Source organism: Pantherophis guttatus, chromosome 1 (assembly GCF_059756535.1).
Source record: "Pantherophis guttatus breed Tessera chromosome 1, ASM5975653v1, whole genome shotgun sequence".
Lineage (NCBI taxonomy): Eukaryota > Metazoa > Chordata > Lepidosauria > Squamata > Colubridae > Pantherophis > Pantherophis guttatus.
Window position 1 is genome coordinate 177,576,369 of NC_142063.1, and position 23,350 is coordinate 177,599,718.

The 23,350-nt window shown below is 40.6% G+C and overlaps 1 protein-coding gene across 5 annotated transcripts in view; it reads right to left on the reverse strand.

The window, feature by feature from the left end:
- BARD1 (BRCA1 associated RING domain 1) overlaps positions 1-11,850 on the reverse strand; it is a 145,568-nt gene extending 133,718 nt beyond the window's left edge. For 4 of the 5 annotated variants that reach the window (XM_034433530.3, XM_034433513.3, XM_087882183.1 and 1 more), the window contains exons 1-3: positions 11,299-11,850; positions 8,534-8,590; positions 5,260-5,405 (exon numbers count right to left, since the gene is read on the reverse strand). In XM_034433530.3, the coding sequence (XP_034289421.2) occupies positions 5,260-5,405; positions 8,534-8,590; positions 11,299-11,444 (349 nt within the window). In that variant the 5' untranslated portion in view covers positions 11,445-11,850. The remainder of the gene's footprint in view (positions 1-5,259; positions 5,406-8,533; positions 8,591-11,298) is intronic. The other variant, XM_034433523.2, reaches the window with a different exon arrangement.
- Between the last annotated feature and the right edge of the window lie 11,500 nt (positions 11,851-23,350).

Genomic DNA, 23,350 nt, shown 5'->3' on the forward strand with positions numbered 1-23,350 from the left:
GTTTTGGGGCAGGCACTGTCTCCTGTTCGACCGCCGGCTCTACAAACAGGGAAGAAACAGGGTCACTGACCGCTGAAGGAACCGCCTCAGATGGTGACGACCCGCCCAGGCGGGTGACAGCGAGTGCCTTGAACAGCAAGGAACGAAAAAGCTAAGGCTTAAATAGGCCAATAAAAGCGAGTTGGTCAACAGCCAGACCCTCATCATCAGAAAGAGCCAGATCCCTGGACTCTTCCTCCTCGGAAATGGAACCACGTTCCGAATGCTCAGGGGAATAACCCTGTTCCTCAGAGAAGTCCTCCTGGAGCACAGGTTGAGAAGAGTTTTGTTGGGGGGGAGCATACTGTGGGGCAGGTGGTAAGAAATCCTGCTGTAATCCCTGGGTTAGCCCCTGCTAAATGGCCCTTGCAATAATTGCCTCTAAGGAAGCCTGGAAAGCCTACCCTTGTGTGTCAGCCATAGAGCGAAGCTCAGGGCGAAAGGCAGGTGATGGCACAGGACCCTGGACCTCCAGGACTGGAGGTTCTGCCAGTCCAGATTCGGGCAGAGTCCAAAAATATGGTTCACTCCCAGGGGGAAGAAGGGGATCGCATAGAGCAGGGTGATCAGGGGACAATTCCCTCCTGAGCAGCGGAGACGAAGTGGAGTCCTGAGGGGAATGTGGTGGAGGAGGACACAAAATGGCTGCCAGCTGTTGGAGCTGGGCCTTGAGGACAGCCTTCTCTAGAGCCCTATGCCGCCTCATCTCCTTAGAAGGCTTTGCAGTTTTAGCGGCTTTAGCGGCTTTGGAGGCGCCCCCGGCTGAAGGCTTGGCATGGGGTCTCGTAGTGGGAGGGGGGACCCGAAGGACCCTCTCCCGGGTCGCTGGAATGCCTGCGCCGCCCTCCAGTAGATCCCTTTGCCGGGCGGGCTTGCCTCGTGGCGTCCGCCATCTTGGAATGGCCGCCGGAGATGCCAAAAGTAAAATTAACAGTAGTCAACTCCCCCCGCCAACACTTAGCTTGTGAAAATGGCGGTCCTCTGTCCGGGAGGTAGCAGAACTGTCCGGTGTGAATGCAGGCAGCAAGTAGGAGAAATCCCCTTACTGAGTTGCCATGGCGGACCGCTAGCCCTCCAGCAATCAAACGTGGTCAAAAATAGTGCTGCCGATTAGGATCAAAGTCTGTGCGCTGAAGAGGCTGCTGGGCAATAGCCTTTAAAATGCAGCAATCACTCTCGCTCTCGCTGAGGGGAAAAGCTGGGGGCTACAGGATAATTCCAGCTACCCCATTCAAGGATCTGCCAGCCGGCAGTCCCACACCACTGCGCGGCCTTCAGCGGTATCAGGTAAGCACCCTTCACACTGGAAATCAGTCCAAACAGTCACGAAAAAATTTAAAGTTCAAATATCCGAGAGAAATCTAATTAGAAATGTAGTAAGCAGGAAGGAAAGTGGTAAAACAAGGAAGACACGACTGTCAGCCAAGACTGAGTCGAAACACTGAGAGATACAGGCAGAGGGCGGAGTTATTCAAATTTTGCAGACTCGGTCCTATGCTACACAGATGGACATGCCTGCTTCCCATGTCTGACTGCCGTTTCCTTCCGACTAGGAGAATTTAACATTACTTACACCACTCTGCATTAAAATCCCAGTTATATATTTTTAGGATATTTTATTAACAAGTTAATGTAACCAGAGGAATAAATTCATTCAATTTAAAAGAAAGATCAGAATCACTATAATCAAATGGCCCTTGGCTTCTCTTAATGAATTGTACTCAACACTTATTAAAATCTTATTTTCTTATTTTCTATTGTAGGTATTTTATTTTAATGGGTGAAAATCTCTGTGATATGTGTCTCAAGGGCAGCATGTGCAAGCTAAATTGCAGAGTAAATTAATAGAACATAGGGCATCAAGTTGTAAATTTCATAATATCCTACATAAAATATGCAAATGTCATATTTGTTGATAAAGCAAGTTGCAAGGATAAGTTATTAATGTAGCCTAAGGCAATGATGAGTAATTAATGTTGAAATATTTCATTGGCACCTTTAGTTAGGCCTATTAAAGAACTGGCTGGAAGCTATGGGCAGAACAAAACAGAAACAAAACATCACTAGAGAAAGTTTAAGTAATCTTCCATTGTAGCAACACAATCTGTGAAGCCAGATTGCCAACAAGCTTAGAAACAAACATTCTACAGGTGACATTTACTCCTCATATTATTTATTTACCCTCATCAAAATTACTGTAATTGCAAAATATTTATCTGGATATAAATATTCATATCCAGAAAATAGGAAGGGGGTAGCTGTCAACTTTATTTTTAACTGCTTGTATTTGTACAGGCAAATATTGCCATTCTTCATCAAAATGAACCAAATGCAGAGAGCCTATACAATAATATTTTAGCCATTAGTGAATTATGTTTACAAATAGTCCTCAATTTATGAATGGCCACTTAGCCACCATACAAAGTTACAAAGGACCTTTCCAAGCTACTTATGACCCATTTTTGAAATTCTGATGGCCACCCCCTCAGTCATGATTGCAATTTGGGCGCTTGGCAACCAGCCCACATTTACTGCCACTTATACCATTCTATGGTCATGATTTATTACCTCTTTTTTTGCCTGAAACTAGCATTTACTTCCAGTTTCTGGCAAAAAACGCCTATTGGCTAAAATGGGTTTGCTTAACAACTCCTGTAAAAAAGGTATAAAAGGTGACCATTGTTGTGTAATGATCCCCTTAACAATGATTTATGATTGTAATTTTAGACTCCCTTACAGTGAACCTGTATATTAAATATATTAATAACACTGCACAGTGTTATTCAAGCACCATATTAATCTTTGACTAAAGAAACTAGGCCGCAATTTTTTCCCCTTGTCAAGGGGAAAAGATTGGTGTTTTTTTTAAAGGACAAACTTTGTGCTAATGGATTTAAATTTATTGCCTGAAGTGAAAAATTACAGTATATTTAGTTATTAAACTGCTGCACAATGGGAATGGAAAGAAGCTTTCAAGACCGAGGTCAAAAATTTTGTATCTGTCTATTAATGATACACATTTCATTCCATAAAGTACTATATCCAGAAAGTATGGTTTGATCTGTCTCAGAGTAATCTTTTGGAGTTAGCTGTTCAGAGGCAGCCAAGAATATGAAATATTTATTTCTTGATATCTTTGGATTAAGCCTTTTTGGAATACGTGCTTAAAACCAAAGTTCAAGGTCCAGGATGATAATTAAGGCTAATTAATAGAAAATGAATGGCTTTACTTTTTTTTAAACATGATTTTCATCAAGTTTTTGCTACTGCCTCACATTCTGTTCTTCTTAGCATCTTATCATGCAACACTGTGTTGTCTGTCCTCTCCAGATCTATTCTTCACCTTGTAGCTCTTATTGCACTAACTGGCATGATCTGGATGATGAGAAAACAATACAGGGAATCATAATGGAGTCTTCCCATCATTGCTCTCTCCTATGTATTCGTTAAATGAATGTTAAATTGAATATGGGGTGCCTCAGGGGTGGGGGAGACCCTAATGCAGACACAAGCCCACTCTCTCTAGTCTTCCAATGCCTCCCCTCACCCCCTGAGAAACGAACCCCATGCTCTGTTTCCCACCCTTTCAGATCCTGTCACTTGGGCCTTGTCTCCACCCCTGCTATTGATTGTTAATTTATCTTTTGGAAGTTCTCCAGAACTCAAGTTGGGGTACAGAAGGAGCTACAGGCCATTCCATTGCTGGGCCACGTGGCAGAATACCACAAGTGCATTGCAGCCATCACTGGGGGAGTGAAGGCTACCACTAGCAAGAAGAAATCCTGGTGGCTTTTCTTCCCTGCCTAGTCACTAGCCTTCCCTCTCCCAGCATTAGCAATTGAATGCTAATATGCTAATGCTAGGAAAGGGAAGACTAGGGCTAGCAGAGAAAGGAAAGCCAAGAGGGTTTCTCCTTGCTAGTTGCTAGCCTTCTCTACCCCAACATTAGCATATTACGGCTGCTAATGCTAGGAGAGGGAAGGCTAGCAACTATCGAGGAAAGAAAAACCAAGAGCTTTGCCAATGCCTCTTGTGGAACGGCCACTTGTGGAATTCTGCCACAAGTCCCCACAATGAGGTGGCCTGTCCTAATCATCGCTAAGCAACCTATCATAAATCAAGAACTACCTATATTCCAAAATGCACTTTGGGCTCAAAACACTGCATTCACCATTTTATTCTAGATACAAATGATAGACAATATATTTGAACACATACCTATTTCCATGTTTATTCTCAGCTTTACCTAAGAAGCATGTTTATTATATGAAAGATAACTCTTGAAAAATAAGGTTTACTAATATTTTGAACAATTGTTAATAATCATGATCAATAATCATAACATTAGCACAGGATTTACAGATAGTCCTGGACTTACAACTGGTCATTTAATGACCACAATCAAGATGATCTTGGAATAGGTGCTTTAATTCTGGCCCTTGTAAAACATCATGATGGGGACTCCCCTAGTCACATTTTGGGTACTTGGCAATCTGTTCAATCTGACTAGCTACCAAGTGCCCTGCAATTACATGATTGGCCATTTGCAATCTTCTGATAGTTTACTCCAAAAGTCAATGTGGAAGCCAATAGGGAAGGTTGCAAGTGAGGGATGTTGGATTTGAGGTCTGTTTCCCCAGTGCACCAAGGGATTTTCCCTCACCTCTGTGTAGGGAAGGGAAATCTTCCACACACTGGAGGAACAACCTCAAATCTGGCAAAAATGCCAGTGAACACCAGCATTCTGAAAGGCTCAGAATGCTGGTGTTTATTGTTTGTCCCCTCTGTCAAACTCCTACTGAATGCCAGTGTTTCTGCCACTTCATTCTTGCCACATATTGGGCAAGCTGTGCCAATACAGTTGCCTACACATTTCAGAAGGGAAAATGTTAGCAAACATCAGACCAATAAGATTCTAGTTAGATAAAATGAGATGAAAAGTTAAGGTTTATTATTATTTACCTGTATGCACAACGACACATATTAAAATGAAATTCTGATGCCTCACTCTCAAAAGAAGCAACACCAACCACCAAACAATGTCACCATCCCAAGGATAACAATAATAATATAACAGCAGCAGCACCAAAAATGTCAAGTTATAAAAAAATGACACCAAAATGTATATTAATTATAGTCCATTTTAAATATATAGCGGAAAAGCGTTTTTGTTCCTTTAACAACATAATTCGACGTTTCAAAAAGTAGTATTTCATTTACCTGAGAAATCCTTGTCCTGCAGAGTTTGCAATTTGCTATAGAGTTTGATGATGTTGTCCAGTTTCCTGTTTATTTTCACATCCTGTTTCATGATTGGTACCTGACATATTGGGCAAGCTGTGCCAATACAGTTGCCTACACAAGTTCTGAAAAATATAAACATGATTTCATGTGGGAAAAACTACATCTGGATAACAAACAATTTCTAACACATGGTTAAAGAGATCTTTATCTTAGAAATACATAAGAACAAGACAATTGTTTATAGTACACTTAAAATATTGAAGTCTTCACTGATAGCTTGTATAGGTTGATAGTTTAATACCCAGTCTATGCTCATACATCATACTAAAGTGTAATTTAGAACAAAATGCACAAGTAAGAAAAATTACAGAGAAGACAGTGGCATTAACTTTTGCATGCTCCCTCTTTCTGGACTATAAATTTTACCTTTCTGGTGTTACCAGGATTAACTGAGGCTATCCATAACAAAAAATTTCAAAAAAGCTAACTTCATACTTGCTTAATAATAAATCAAGTACTATCATTACTAAACCAAGTATCCCCATGCTATACCTTTAATGTTTGCTTCTTAAGTGAATATATTTCCATTTATCTTTTAAATTTTTTTTTCTTTAATCCCATTTTTTATCCTATTCAAAACATTATTTTGAATTTTATTTAGCTTTTAAAGTACAAATAGTCCTCAGCTTACAACAGTTCATTTAGTTACCATTCAATGTTACAATGACACTGAAAAAAGTGAGTTATGACCGTTTTTCACACTTATGACAATTGCAACATCCTCTTGGTCACATGATCAAAGTCAGATGGTTTGTGAGTTGTTCATATTTATGATGATTGCAGTATCCCAGGCTCATGTGGTCTTCTTTTGTGACTTTACAAGCAAAGTCAATGAGGAATCCAGATTCACTTAATAACCATGTTACTAATTTAATAAATGAAATGATTCACTTAACAATAGTGGCAAGAAAAGCCATAAAATGGGGTGGTGAAGAAAAGAGGGGCACCCTGCAGGTCGCAGAGAGTCGCAACTCTCCCGCTTGACCCAGGGCTTCTTCCCTCTCACTCTCGACGAGGAGAAGAGGCAGCCATCAGGGCTGCCACGAAGCTGGGACTGCCGAGGCAACAAAGAAATGTGCAGGAGTGGTGTAGATGAACAGTGACTGGAGCTGGGTGAGAAGATTCCTTTTTTATTTAGACCCTAACCTTAACAGAAAAAAAAAAAAGAGAGGAAAATCCAGGAAAAGAGACTCTGAGAACTATTTCTTAAAATGGCGAACAACCATAGAGAGAAAAATCCTAGACCCGAAAGAAAGGAACTAAGGGGAGAAAAGCTAAAGACCTTTTAAAACACAGAAAATTGGATTTTTAAACTGGGTAGGCGTTGTTTTGGAAAGGCATTATGAAATGCTGGAACTATTTACTTGAATAGCTGACTTTGTTTCCATAAATTGAACTAAAATTGGATTAATCAATTTATCAAAATGAATTATACCCAGAAGCCACACTGTTCATGTATTGATATTGATGTATATTTAAAAATAAAAATCTAAAAAAACTTTTTTAAAAAAGCTATTGAAGAGTTGCAGCCTTGCAAGTAGATCACCCAGAATTGAAATTCTATTTATCTATAATCTGATGAGGAACTATTTATGAGCACTCTTTGCATTATTTGCAAACCAATTTATTTACTTAACTGGTTTGCTAATCAGCACATCATATCTTTGTCAAGTTTTACTGAAATCAAATTATTATTATACCTACAAAATTCCTATCATCTATTAATAAAGTTTACCAATTGAAGAAATTAAACATGCTAACTGCTGGCAAACATGACTTGCTGCACAGTTTTCGAGATGCTTAGGGAACGATCTCTTTACAGTATATTTTTAATTGCTCCTAATATTTATATCATATATTTTTTTAAAAAAATTATTTTAAAAGGAAGAGAGGAAAAAATATTACATGAAAAGGTTTACAAAATAATGAAAGATAAAACTAAAATAAAGTACAACTATTTCAACTATATCAGTCTACTTTAATCTGGGAAATCCAATCCAAATGAAACTTTTACATGTAGTAGAACCAGCATCATATGCTATATGAACTACTATTTCTAAAGACATGCAAAAAATAATCCAAGTCCTCCTTTAGAGACCACTATTGAGACTGGCAACTCTGTTGCGAAACAAAGTGATTGTTAAGTGGGAAATCAAGTAACAGGGACTGTGCTTTTCAGCTTGAAACTGACAAAAACTAATCAGTTTCATTCCTTCAGCTTTTGTTTGCCTCCTAACCATTTTGAGATAATTAGCAAGAAGGGAATTAATGTTTGTATTTACTCATTGGATAGGAAGGGATTACAAGAAAGTAAGCAGGCACAATAGAGAATATACATTGAAAGCAATGTGGCAAAAAACGGGTCAGGCATAAGAGATTGCCTACAGAAATTGCTTGGGTTTTTTTTTTCCTTCCCCCACGCCTGCCCCCACTTTCACAGAGCAGAGACTGGAGAGGAAGATATGACAAGACAGTAAACAGGGACACAATGAGTAATATATTTGACTGTTTGCATAATGTACTTCCAGCTTCCAGTCCAGAATGGACTGCCAGCACATCCTTTTGATGTGTATTCCCCATTGTGTGTCTACTTATTCTCTTATAATTCCTTTCTCTCCAATCCTCTGGTTTGCAAGGGAAACAACAGGTCAGGCACAGGATAACATGTACTGACTGTAATGACAATCACACGACTGAGGTATGTTGTAAATGCAGCATTAGTTATAAAGTTATTTTTTCAACACTGTCATAAACTTTGAAGGTTCACTGAATGAGGAGAAGGTAAGCAAGGACTACTTGTAGTTTGTACATATAGGCTCTGAGTTTCTAGCATATTATACTGATAGAATGATGTGTGTGTATGTGTGGAATGGAAGGTATTTACCGTAAATGCATAATAAATATGTCAAACCTAACAGAGGCTTAAATAATTTAATTTTTATTTCATCTACAATGATAAAAAGAAGAAAAGCACTAAAGCAAATAAGTGCTTTGCTGAGACAGACAAGTATAGTTACATAAGAAGATATAATCATACTAGCAGCCACATATAAAAAGCAACGTATTATATTTACTTCAGACTAAAATATGATCAAAATAAGCAAATTTGGGAAAAGCTTTATAACAGTTTATTATTTATTTTTCACATTTTTGAACCATTAATCTCCCTTAGAATTATGTCATGACTCACAGACAGAAGATATGTTCACAACTCCCTAGGTTCACAGGTTTCTTCAGAATGTTAGTACTGTCAAGAGAATAAATGGAATTGAGTTATTTCTGTCCTAAATATTAGAATGGATACATTTTCATTGCATCTCCAAGATAAATAATATCAAGATAAACAATCTATGTAAACACTGTTTCTTCTACATAAACATAAAAAAGTATACTAAGAAAAAATGTGTTTGTCTTTCCTACTCAAATAACATCACTCTAGGAAGCTGCCTCCTGGGACATGTTAAGAATTCCACCTCCAATACAGAAAAACATAGCTAGCAGTGCGGTGTCAAGGATGAGCTGCAAATCCCATGGGTGTCTTTTTAGAATCTGGAGGACAGTTTAAGCTTCCCTGTAAAGCTTCTACTTTACAAGTCAGTTTACAATAATTAAAGCTTTGTTTGCTTGCATCAAGGCACATCAAATTCATTAGATTTCTTAACTGTTTGAAATAGATCAGGGATCCTAATCTTCTTTAGGTTGGGAGCACATCTGAAATTTTGAAATCATGTTATGGGCTCACTCATTTGATTGCTATACAAAACACCCATTTGGTAGTGGCAAAGCAACTAAATTATTTGCTACTCCTCCTTCTAACCTCCCACCGTATTGAGCAGATGGGCACACTGCCACCAGCCCTTTTTTTAAAATAACACTACCTTATTATTTTTACTTTTTCAAAATCCTTCAAGGGAATATATAGAATTTAGAAACACTGATGCAAATAAAAATTATGTTTCAGATTGGTACACTGCAGCATATTGTCTTCCTAATTATTAATGAAAAGAATTTGATAAATAAAATCTCGTGAGGCACAGAGACAAGTAGGAACAGAAGGGTCCATAAAATTCACATTAAAGACCCAGAAAGTAAAGCATCTTCTATCTGCTCTCTAACAATCAATAATTAATTACAACATTGTTCAAGTTATTTTTTTGGTAAATTTCAACAGTGTTATACAAATATCAAAGGGGCTTCTGCACAGAGGGAAGCAGACATTAACAGGATGGTTACCTAGCTGCTACTAATTCCAGTGTCTTATAGCATGAGGGAAAACCGAAATGAAGCTGTCTTTAAATGTGCTGATAAGAAGCTACAGGTTCTTGTCTGGTTCTGGAAGGGATGGGTTGCAACCAAAATATCAAGATCCATAGATATTCAGGGCAACTTCGATAACAAGGTTTTAATGGCATGCTACCTTCAACTGTGCAAACCAGTGTTGAAACCCTTTATTCATTCTGCAGCATTACTGTAATTTTGCCACTGAAATATCAGAACCCAAACACAAATGGCATAGAGTATACTCTAGAGGGGTCCCCACCGAAGCCATTAATCTGGCCAGTGCAGGACACGGTTGTCCTGCCCACAGTGCCCCACCTACCCGCCAGCCCCCACCTTCTGGAGGCTGGGGAGGCCAAAAACGGGACGTGCGGAGCCCCCGGGAGGGCAAAAATGGGCCCCTTTTTTGCCTCCCTGGCCTCCAGAGAGAGAGAGAAAAAAAGAGAGGGAGGGGGAAGGGGGAGGGAGGGAGAGAGAGAGAGAGAAACAGAGGTCTTTCATACACACCCCAAGGCAGCCACATCCCTTCAGTAACCTGCTTTCTACCCCCAGGAGCATAACAAATTGAAGTTTAATTTGTGTGTATTGTTTGGACTGCTAAATTGGTCACGCCCACTCAGTCACATGACCACATATCCATGCCCACCCAGCTGGTCCGCCCCCCCAACAGTTTGATGGACCATGAATTGGCCCCATTTAAAAAGTTTGAGGACCCCTGCTCTAGAGTAACGCCCAGGTCAGCCTTTATAACCTAGCAGTCTAGTTGTTGAGACTGCAATTCCTAATTCATTTGATGTACTCTATATTGAGGAAGTATGACCAGTGCCAACAAAGTAAGTGTTATCTGGGAAATCTATAAGATAGGGAGTCACAACACTGAACATTCTTCCAAAGAAAATCACCCTCTGAATATAAGTGAAAATGTTGATATTTAAGGAATTCCCTAATTTATGGAATAGCATTCAATAATAGTAATCCCATCTACAATTGCAAACTCCTGTTTCAAGGAGAACCACATCTAAAAGGAAAAATTAAAAGAATTTTGTTTGCAAAATTGAGAGCTAATCTGGTGTGGTGGTTGAGACACTGGGCTAGAAACAGGGAGAGCATGACTTCTAGTTCATTTTATGCTAGGGCTCAAGGGAGGAGACAAAGGCAAACCACTTCCAAAAAACCTTGCCATGAAAACTTCAAGGACTTGTCCAGGAGTCAACATTGACTTGAAAAACAAACAAAATCAAACAAACAAAAACATCCCTCATTAATGGTCAGATACATTCTTTGCCACTTGATTTTGTTAAAAATGCCACTTGCCAAACATTTTATATGGAGCCAAAAAAGGCTGGAGTAGATCAATACATACAATGCTGCCTCAAATCATTAATTTCCCTAGCTTTTTGTTAATGAGTTTTACAAGTTTTACACAACTCATTAAATCGGGGGTCTCCAACCATGGGAGTTGGTTCACAAGTCTTAAAGTCGCCAAGGTTGGAAACACATCCGCTAAACAATATGGTCTGTTGACACAGGTTAGTTAGGGGGATCAGTTCTGGGCTGGAAACATCCGCAGGACCACTGACAACAGCAAAGATGACTTAATTTCCAAATCCCTTTTCCCCATCCAAAACCTCTCCGCCATCCCTTCCGCCCTCGTTTTGCTCAGGCATAATCATTTACCAAAGGGAGCACTTGAAGCACTCGGCCAATCGTCTCAAAGCCAGACGCGTTTCTTTCCAAGGGGTTCCGGACTGCGGGTGTTGCTCCTGCGCCATGTGGCCGGCGGGTTTATTACCGGAATGGCTCCAGAGTACACTGGGTCGCATAATTCTTCCCTTCCCGCTAAATACAGGCCAGAAGACAAACACACCCAGCCCCAAAGAATCGGTTCAAATTGTGCGCTTTGCGATTTACGCAACACGCGCATGTCAGTTACCGAGGGCGCATGCCTGAGATTGTAGAGTGTAAAGATTGATACTCTCAGGGATTGCTCGGTTTAATAGCCCTGCTTGAACCTCTTTTTTTAATTGGCCCCTGCAAATGATAGGGGAAAAAAACCCCGGTGATTTCATCCTTATGGCAATTCTAATCCCAGTTTAGTTAACGGAAGAAAGAGTCAAGAAGTCGCATTAAGTAGCTCTATGGCGCATTAGGCGTGAAGCATTTGCAACAAGCCTTTCATCCGTCCTTCGGCACCAAAAAGCCCTACGAAGAGAAAGTTCCCGGATCTAGGGAAAATTTTGCGTTTGTGCGCATGCGTATGTTATGACGCTAACGTCTCTGTTTGATACGAGCTCTGCGATCTTTTTCCCCTTGTTCATATAGGGATTTATAGGGAAGAAGGTTTGCTAAATGAAGTGTGCACGTATGCATACCCATGTGACTGTTTTTCCAGTATAATTTCGTTTATTGTTGTGAAACTGAATATCGCAGTAGTAACAAATTAACAGAGTTGGAAGGGACCTTGTAGGTCATCTAGTCCAACCCCCCCCACACCCCCCACCCAAGCAGGAGACCTTAAACCATTTTTGACAAATGGCAGTCCAATCTCTTCTTTTTTTGAAAAAAGTTTTTTATTTTTATTTCTTATACACATATTGTAAATGTACATTCTCTTATCCATAATTAATCATATATATACATATTTTTTCTAACGAAAGCATAAAAATAAGACCTTTTTGTAGCGTCTGCACCCTGTCCTGACAACAGAGACACCGCTTCCTGATTGGCCAATACTATTGTTTACGCGGGAGTCTCCGCACCTCCTGGTTGGTTAGAGGCGTCTGACAACCACGCGGTTCTGGCACTGAGAGTGAGTTCTTGTTAGTTAATAAAGAGTTGCCTTGCAGTCCGTGTCACCTCAGTCATTGCCTCCGCTCGCAATATAATACTGGCGACGAAGGTGGGATACTGGGGCGCATGGTCAGTGTAGTCCGGAGCAGAAGGGCTACACAGAGAGTGTTGGATGAGGCGTCGCCATCTATGAACTCCAGGATACTGACTTGTCCAGTGGATGTAAAAGGGCACATTTTCTGAATTCATGTGGGCCAGAAGTTTTCGCGACAGCTAGAGCTTTAGTTGCCCCTCAGCCAGTCCATACAGTTGCCTGGGAAGTTCTGAGGGAAAAATTGAAGAGCCACTATTCACCAGTCCCGTCCCGTATAGCCCGCCGTTTCAACTTGAGGCAAATATTGCAAGAGGAGGGAGAACCAATTAACTGGCACATGGCTTGCCTCAGGACTGCTGCCCTCGACTGCGAGTTCAGGGACCTAGAGGATGCCCTGGTGGAGCAGCTCATCTGTGGGGTACGGGACATTAGACTACAGAGATGGCTGTTAGCCAAGAAGAGTTTAGCTCTTCAAACAATAGAAAAATCATCTTGTATTTCTCAGTAGAATCCATTCTTTAACCCAAGTTAACATCGCCACTTGGTGATAAAGTTCCCAATTTGGTAGACCAAAACCTCCTCTAGTCCTAGCATCTTGAAGCAGTTTAATATTAATTCTTGCTTTCTTTCCTTGCCATATATATTTCCACATCATTTTATTCAAACTTTATCAGAATTGTTTGAAAAAAGAACAAAATTCTTGATAGTACATTAATTTTGATTAGTGCTATTCTTCCCATTAATGATAGTTGTAGATTTTTCCATTTTTCCAAGTCTATTTCAATTTGATTTCTCAGTTTATAGTAGTTCTCTTCCTTCACTGTGATACATCTTGAGGTTAATTGGATGCCCAAGCATTTCACTTTCTTCACTATTTGAATATCTAACTTCTCTGTTAATTGCTTTTTTTGTTTTTCTCTCATATTTTTAACTATAATTTTTGTTTTATCTTTATTTATTTTCAATCCATCTACTTCTCCATACTCCTCTATTTGCTTCATTAGCTTTGGACCCGTTTCTATTGGTTCCTCCATAATAAATACTAAGTCATCTGCAAATGCTTGTAGCTTGTATTTTCCTCTTTTAATTTTCATTCCTTTTATTTCTTTATCTTGCCTGATTGTTCTGTTTAAAATTTCTAGCATCAAGATAAATAACAAGGGAGATAACAGACATCCTTGTCTAGTTCCTTTTCTGATATCTACTTTTTCTTTCATTTCATCATTTATTATTACCTTTGCCAATTGGTCTTTATATATAGTCTTAACCATATTAATGAATCTATCACCAAAGTCCATCTTTTGTAATTGTATAGTCATGAATTGCCAATTCACATTATCAAATGCTTTCTGCGCATCTAAAAATAACAATGCCATTTGTTTCTCTGAATGTACCTCATAATATTCCAATGTATCCAATATAATTTGTATATTGTCTCTAATTTGTCTTTTAGGCAAAAAACCATTTTGGTCTGAATGTATGAGTTCATTTAGTAATCTTTTCAATCTTTCTGCCATAGTTGATGCAAAAATTTTGTAATCTGCATTTAATAGTGAAATTAGTCTATAATTCTTTATTTGTTGTAAATCTGCTCCTTCTTTTGGTATAAGAGTTATATATACCTCCATCCATGAGTTCGGTGCCTTGGCTTCTATTAATAAATCATTAAATACTTGTAACATTGTATCACTTAGTACATCTTGCAATTTTTTATATAGCTCTGCTGGTAGTCCATATGGTCCTGGGGGTTTTCCATTCTTCTGCCTTTTTTTTTTTTTTAATTTGATTTATATGCCGCCCTTCTCCGGAGACTCAGGGCGGCTTACAATGCGCTAAGCAATAGCCTTCATTCTTTTGTATATTTATACAAAGTCAGCTTATTGCCCCCACAACTGGGTCCTCAATTTACCTACCTTAGAAAGGATGGAAGGCTGAGTCAACCTTGAGCCTTGGCGAGATTCGAACCTGCAGTAATTGCAGGCAGCTGGTCTTAATAACCAGCTTAATAACAGGGTGCCTTAAACCACTGTACCACCAAGGCTCTTTTAATTCCCTCTTCCAATTCCATCATTCTAGTGCTTTTTAAAAGTTTTCTGGTATTTTAGGAGTCATTGGTTTTTCCAAATATTGTTCTATTTTCTCTTCTGATATCTGTTCTTGTTGATATAATTTCTTATATCTGATCCAGATAGCAGCTGACACAGGCAACAGCAAGGGGATGTATGATGGCATCAAGCAGGCCTTAGGTCCAACACAGAAGAAATCTGCCCCTCTGAAATCTGCTACAGGTGAGGTTATCCAGGACTGAGCACAGCAGATGGCACGCTGGGTGCAGCACTACTCTGAGTTATATTCCAGAGAAAATGTGGTAACTGAAGAAGCATTACATAACATTGAGTGCCTGCCTGTCTTGGAGGAGCTTGACAGTGAACCAACTTTAGAAGAACTAAGAGAAGACGAAGATAATGACCAAAAATATGTTAAAAAAAAAAAAAGAACTGAGGGAGATCTCTAAGATGCAGGTCACAAATAAGGTAAAATACTTGGGGATTCAATTAACAGCAAGATGTAGTTCTCTTAAAGAAAATAATTATAATAAACTCAAGCAACAGATAGGACAGGATTTGGTGAAATGGGGAAACTTGCAGCTATCTTTGATTGGTAGAATTGCAACTATTAAGATGAATATTTTACCTAGAATCTTGTATCTTTTTCAGACAATTCCTGTAAAGCTGGGTAAGGAATTTTTTGCAGACTTAAATAAAATGGTTTTGAAATATGTTTGGCAGGGAAAGAAGGCAAGGATAAAACTCAAACTGTTACAAGATGCTAACATGAGGGGTGGTTTTGGATTACCGAATTTTGAATTATACTATCAAGCAGTTTGTTTAATGTGGATTAAAGAATGGGTAACATTGAAAAACACTAGATTATTAAATTTGGAGGGACATGATTTGCTGATGGGATGGCATGCTTTCTTATGGTATAAAGGAACTAAAATTCAGGGGTATTTTAGAAGACATCAGATACGTGAAGCTTTGGTTTTGACACGGGAGAAGATCAAAAAATACCATTATTTGAAGATTCCAGTCTGGGTATCTACAATTGAAGCTTTTTCTTATCCAGTGGTATTTAGAGGGGAGCAAATTGCTAGATATAATGAATTATTGGATGAAAAGGGTGAACTTAAATTGAAACAAAACTTAGACGATCAGGGAATTAAGATAGATTGGTTTTCATACATGCAAATACTTTCCAGATATCGAGAAGACTTTAAACAAGAAGGTATTTATAGTGTTTCGACTGGTTTAGACAAGATATTAATGGGTTCGGATGACCATGTAATTATAAAGTTATATGGATATTTACTTGAAGTAAAATTGGAAGAAGAACAAGTCAAAGAATCAATGATAGCATGGGGAAAAATTTTGGTTATAGTATTGATTTAGAGAAATGGCAAAAATTGTGGTCACATAATTATAAAATGACAATGTCGATAGCATATAAAGAGAATTTGTATAAGATGTTTTACAGGTGGCATTTACCCCCGATGAGGATAGCCAGAATGTTTAAGAATAAATCGGAGAAATGTTGGAAGTGTCATCAAACTCCAGGATCGTACTACCATATGTGGTGGACATGCGTGGAAGCAAGGAGATTTTGGACTAAAATACATACGTGGTTAGAAAAAATGACAAAGAGACATATTGACTTTAAACCAGAAATATTTTTATTAGGAATTTTACTAGAGACATTTAATAAAGAATTACAATACTTCATTGTGAACATTTTAACAGCGGCCAGAATTGTATTTGCCAAAAACTGGAAAGGAGAGAAGATAATTACTGATGAAGAAATTATTATGAAAATGTTGGACTGTGCTGAAATGAGTAGATTGACATTTGAAATAAGAGAACAGGAAGATAAACAATATTATTTGATATGGGAGATATTTTATCAATGGTTTGACAAAAAAGTATGGAGATGAGATAGCATATATGAAATGTTTAAATATTTATCTTCAGTTTAAGTAAAGAATAATTGTTATATGATGAGATCTGGGAAATTGTAAGCACGAAATGATTTTAACCGATTGAAATGCTGTCTATAATTGTTTGTAAGGATGATATTTTTATGTTGTTGTTGTTTTATTTGTGTTGTTTTTATATTTTAATCTAAAATAAAACTTTTTTTCAAAAAAAAAAAAAGCAGGCCTTAGGTCCAACACAGAAGAAATCTGCCCCTCTGAAATCTGCTACAGGTGAGGTTATCCAGGACTGAGCACAGCAGATGGCACGCTGGGTGCAGCACTACTCTGAGTTATATTCCAGAGAAAATGTGGTAACTGAAGAAGCATTAAATAACATTGAGTGCCTGCCTATCTTGGAGGAGCTTGACAGTGAACCAACTTTAGAAGAACTAAATGCGACCCTGGATTCCCTTGCCTCTGGCAAGGCACCCTGGAAAGATTCCCTTGCCTCTGGCAGAACACCCTGCCAAAGTTCTGAAGTGCTGCAAAGAGAACATCCCCACTGAACTGCATGAAATCTTCTGTCTTTGTTGGAGGGAAGGTGGAGTACCACAGGACATGAAGGATGCAAATATCATCACACTATACAAGAACAAAGGTGACAGGGGTGACTGTAACAACTACTGCGGCATCTCTCTTCTTAGTGTTGTAGGGAATCTGCTTGCCCGTGTCGTACTGAAGAGGCTCCAAGTGCTTGCAGAGAGAGTCTATCCAGAATCACAGTGTGGATTTCGAGCCAACAGATCCACTACTGACATGGTATTTTCCCTTAGACAGTTGCAGGAGAAATGAAGGGAACAAAGACAGCCACTTTTCGTAGCCTTCATAGATCTTACGAAGGCTTTTGACTTGGTTAGCAGGGATGGTCTTTATAAAATTCTCCCCAAGATTGGATGTCCACCTCAGCTCCTCAACATCATCAGGTCCTTTCATGAGGAAATGAAGGGCACTGTAGTTTTTGATGGCTTAACATCAGATTCCTTTGATATTCGAAGTGGAGTGAAGCAGGGTTGTGACCTCGTGCCAACTTTATTTGGGATCTTTTTTGCTGTCATGCTGAAACATGCTTTTGGAACTGCAACAGATGGTATTTACCTCCAGAGCAGATCAGACGGAAAACTCTTTAATCTCTCTAGATTGAGAGCAATCTAGAGCAATCTAGAATCCAGCTGAAATGCTTACAGGATTTCCTGTTCGCTGATGATGCTGCCATCACTGCTCACTCTGCTGAAGACCTTCAACAACTTATGGACAGTTTTAGAAAGGCCTGCCAAGACTTTGCACTAACAATCAACCTGAAAAAAACACAAGTCATGGGTCAGGACGTGGATTCACCTCCCTGTATTACAATCTCTGCACAAGAACTGGAGGTCGTCCATGACTTTGTGTACCTCGGCTCAACAATCTCTGACACTCTCTCTTTAGATACTGAGCTGAATAAACGTATTGGTAAAGCAGCCACCACATTTTCCAGACTTACAAAGAGAGTATGGCTTAATAAGAAGCTGACAGAACATACAAAGATCCAGGTCTATAGAGCCTGCGTCCTGAACACACTCTTGTACTGCAGTGAGTCTTGGATCCTTTATGCATGGCAGGAGAGAAAGTTGAATACCTTTTATATGTGCTGTCTCCGACATATTCTTGGCATCACCTGGCAGGACAAAGTTCCAAATAGCGCAGTCTTGGAACGTGCTGGAATTTCTAGTATGCATACACTATTGAAACAGTGACGTCTACACTGGCTTGGGCATGTCATGAGAATGGCTGATGGTCGGATTCCGAAAGATCTCCTGTATGGAGAATTAGTGCAGGGAAAGCGCCTCAGAGGGAGACCACAGCTTGCGATATAAGGATATCTGCAAGAGGGACCTAAAGGCCCTGGGAATGGACATTAACAACTGGGAAACCTTGACCTCCGATCGTTCAGCTTGGAGGCTAAAGATGCAGCATGGCATTCTCCAATTCAAAGAGACACTTGTTCAACAGGCTGAGGCAAAGAGGCAGTCCCGGAACCAGCGAAATCTGGGGGCTGGGCATGGGACAGAATGTATCTGCCCTCAATGTGGAAGGGATTGCCACTCTCAAATTGGCCTTTTTAGTCACACTAGATGCTGTTTTAGGACCTCTTTCCAGAGCACGATACCATAGTTTTTTGAGACTGAAGGATGCCAATGATGCAATGAATTTCTTATAATATTCCTCAATTATTATTTTTCTTTTCCTCATTTCGATAACATACCTTCCCATCTTGATCTAGTAATTGAGTTATCAGTTTCCTTTCTTTTTCCTTTTTCCTTTTATATGCCAGCCAACTTCCTGGTTTATTTGCATTTTCAAAAATAAATTGTTTTGTTGATTTTATTTTCCTTGCCAAGTCTTCATTCTCAATTAAGTTCAGTTTATGTTTTTAGATTTTAGATTTAGTTTAAGTCCATTAGATTTTTAATTTTTTTGTCTCGTGGGGTTTTTTGCAATTCTTTCTCTAGTTTCTTACACTCATCTTCCAATTTCTTTTGAGTTTGTCTATTCTGTTTATTTTCTTTCCCCTGTATAAGTCATTACTAAGCCCCTTATATATGCTTTGCTAGTATCCCATACATTTTGTAATGATGTATCTTCTTTTCTGTTTTCTTTAAAGAAAAAAGTCAATTCTTTTTCCATATATTGTATAAAGTCTTTCTCATTTAATAAGCTTTGATTTAATGTCCATCTCATTATTTTTCTTTGTCCTTTCCATATCATCATTATTGGATTGTGACCTGCCCATATATTTGCTTCTATATCAATCTTGTCTATCTTGGATATTAAATATGTGGACATCCACATCATATCTATTCTTGACCATGACATATGTCTATTTGAATAAAATGTGTATTGCTTTTCCTTTAGGTTTCTTTTTCTCCAAGCATCTTGTAGACTTAGTTCATCTACCATTGTATAAAATGCTTTCGGAAGTGTCTTCCTTGGTTTTTTATTCATTTTTGTAGAGTTATAGTCTAACTCATTATCAACAATAGCATTAAAGTCTCCTATTATGCAGATATCCTCATATTCATATTCTAGTATTTTCCTGTGTAGTTTCACATAAAATTCTTCTTGATTTTCATTCAGAGTGTATATACACACAAGTAATATTTTTTTGTAGTTCATTACAATTTCTACCATTAATACTCTTCCTTCCTCACCCTCAAATATTTGTTTGGATTGGATTGTCTGTTTGATGTAAAATACTACTCCTCTTTTGCTTTGAGACGCAAATGTTGTGTACAATGTCCCCAATTTTATTCTCTCCAAAAGCTTTTTATGTTGCATAATAATAATAATAATAATAATAATAATAATAATAATAATAATAATAATAATAATAATAATTTTATTTCTATACCGCCCTTCTCCCGAAGGACTCAGGGCGGTGTACAGCCAATTTAAAAACACAAGACACAACAATGATTAAAAATTAAAATAACTAAATAGATTTGGCCGGTTTAAAACCCCAAAAATTTAAAATACCCCAATTTAAAATTATTATGTTGATAGCCCGGCCTGGCGGAACAACAGGGTCTTCAAAGCGCAGCGAAACACCCGGAGGTCGGAGATCTTATGTATTTCCGGGGGCAGTTCATTCCACAGGGCTGGGGCTCCCACAGAGAAGGCCCTCCCCCTGGGTGTCGCCAGCCGACATAACTTGGCCGATGGCACCCTGAGGAGACCCTCTCTGTGGGAGCGGACTGGCCGGTGGGAGGCTACTGGTGGCAGAAGTCGGTCTCGAAGGTACCCAGGTCCTATGCCATGGAGCCACCCGGAAGACCACTGGGAGCCAGTGCAGCTTGCGCAGGAGGGGTGTCACGCAGGCACAATGAGTTGTGCCCATAACCACCCGCGTGGCCGCATTCTGGACCAGTTGGAGCCTCCGAGTGCTCTTCAAGGGGAGCCCCATGTAGAGAGCATTACAATAGTCCAGCCGGGAGGTGACAAGGGCATGAGTGACCGTGCGCAAGGCATCCCAGTCCAGAAAGGGCTGCAACTGGCGGATCAGGTGAACCTGATAAAAGGCCCCCCTGGCCACGGCCGTCCTATGCTCTTCTAAAGACAGCCGTGCATCCAGGAGGACTCCCGGATTGCGAGCCCTCTCTGTGGGGGGCAAAGATTCACCCCCAATAGTCAGCGATGGCACCTGCTGACTATATCAGGATGCCGGCAGCCACAGCCACTCGGTCTTGGACGGGTTGAGTCTGAGCCTGTTCCTCCCCATCCAGACCCGCACGGCCTCCAGGCAGCGAGACATCACATCAAGGGCATCGTTAGGGTGGTCTGGGGTGGAGATGTACAGATGACACTTCACCCCAAAACCACGGATGATCTCACCCAGCGGCTTCACATAAATGTTGAACAGAAGGGGCAAGAGGACCGACCCTTGTGGCACTCCCCATGCGAGATGCCTTGAGGTCGACCTCTGCCCCCCTGCCAACACAAACTGTGAGCGGTTGGAGAGGAAGGAGGAGAACCACCGCAGAACGGTGCCCCCTATTCCTAACCCTCTCAACCGCTGCAGCATGATACCATGGTCGATGGTATCAAAAGCCGCTGAGAGATCTAATAGGACTAGGACAGAGGAGCAACCTCTGTCCCGAGCCCTCCAGAGACCAATGCCGTTTCTGTGCTGTGCCCCTGCCTGAAGCCTGACTGGAATGGGTCTAGATAGATAGCTTCATCCAGGTGCCTGGGCAGTTGTCGTGCCACCACACTCTCAACAACCTTCGCCACAAAACGAAGGTTGGAGACTGGACGGTAGTTAGCTAATTCAGCCGGGTCCAGGGAAGGCTTCTTGAGGAGGGGCCTCACCACCGCCTCTTTCAAGGCGGCGGGAAAGGCACCCTCACTCAGAGAAGCAGTTATAATCCCCTGGAGCCAGCCTCGTGTAACCTCCCGGGAGGCCAGTACCAACCAGGAGGGACAAGGGTCCAATAAACATGTGGCAGCACTAATCCTACCCAGAACCCTGTCCACATCCTCGGGAGCCACAGGATCAAACTCCTCCCAGATAATATTCTCAAGACCTGCCCTTGTCTCCTCCCCTGGACTCATCCAATCGGAGTCCAAGCCATCCCAAATCCGAGCGACTTTATCATGCAGGAATTGCACAAAATCCTCAGCACGGCCCTGCAAGGGAACTTCCCACACTCCCCCCCGAAGAAGGGTGTGGGTCACCCTAAAAAGGGCGGCTGGGCGGTTCTCTGCAGATGCGATAAGAGCGGAAAAATGGTTAGATTTCGCCGCTTTTATTGCCACTAGGTAGGTCTTGATATAAGACCTCACCTGTGTCCGGTCGGAATCGGATTGACTAGTCCTCCAAATGTTCTCTAGGCGTCTTTTCCGACGCTTCATCTCTCTCAGCTCCTCAGAGAACCAAGGAGCCAATTGAGATCGGCATCGGGTCAGAGACCGCAAAGGCACGACGCGGTCCAAAGCTCCGGCGGCCGCACTCTCCCAGGCGGCCACCAGCTCTTCAGTCGAGTCGTGTGCCAGGGTCTCAGGAAACAGCCCAAACTCCGTCAGGAACCTTTCGGGGTCCATCAGGCGCCTGGGACAGAACCATTTGATCGGTTCCGTCTCCCTGCGGCGGGGGAAAGTGGTAGGAAAGTCTAAGTGAAGGAGCGAATGATCTGTCCATGACAAAGGTTTGATGTCTAGGTCCCCTCTACCAAGATCATTCAACCACTGACCAGAGACAAAAATCAGGTCCAGAGTGTGTCCCCTATGTGAGTTGGGCCTTGAACTAACTGGGTCAGGTCCATGGCCGTCATGGAAGCCATGAACTCCCGAGCCACCTCTGATGCCTCACCCGCAGATGGAAAGTTGAAATCCCCCATGACAATAAGTCTGGGGGTGTCAACCACCACCCCGGCAATGATGTCGAGTAGCTCGGGCAGGGTCGCTGCCACGTGGCAGGGAGCCAGGTATGTAGTCAGCAAACCCATCTGCACCCCACGGCCCCACTTCACAAAGAGGGACTCACATCCGGCTATCTGAGGAACAGTGGTCTCCCTCGGACAAAGACTCTCCCTAATAATCACCACCACTCCACCACCCCTCCCCTGGGCCCTTGGCTGATGAAATGCATGGAAACCTGGTGGGCACATTTCAACGAGGGGAACCCCCTCGTTGTACTTCTTGTAAGCATATAATTTAGTTTATTGAATATTTTTCTTCTTTTTATTGCCGGATTTAGTCCATTTATATTCAAATATATTATTTTAATTTCTTCTTCCATTTGTTATTTATTTACTTGTTTTGACGATCTAGTCGTTCTTATCTCCCTTTGTTCTTTAACTTCTTTCGCTCTTGCTCTTTCTCTTATCACTCTTTCTTCTTGTTCTTTAGTCATCTCCCTTGGTTGCTCTTTCTTCTCCTGTTGTCCATCTCCTTTTTAATCTTTCAGTCTTTCTTCCTCTTGAAAACCTATGTGTTGTTCATAAAATAGTTCTGCTTTTTCTATTGAATCTAATTATATCTTTGCTCTTGCCAATTCACCAATATTTCTTCTGGAATCAACCATCTAAAATTTATTCCTCTTTTTTAATAAACATTTCGTGAGAAATTGATATTCTTTTCTCAGGTCTCTCACTCTTCTTGGAATTTGTTTCAGTGCCACTACTTCTCTCCCTTTGTGCTTTATCGTCGCGTTTCTCATCATTTGCAATATCTCTGTTCTCAATGTTTTCTTGGTAAATCTGACGTGAATTTCTCTAGGCAAATTATTTCTCATCCCATATCTTGTGTGCACTCTATATATCTCGTCGATCCCATTTAAT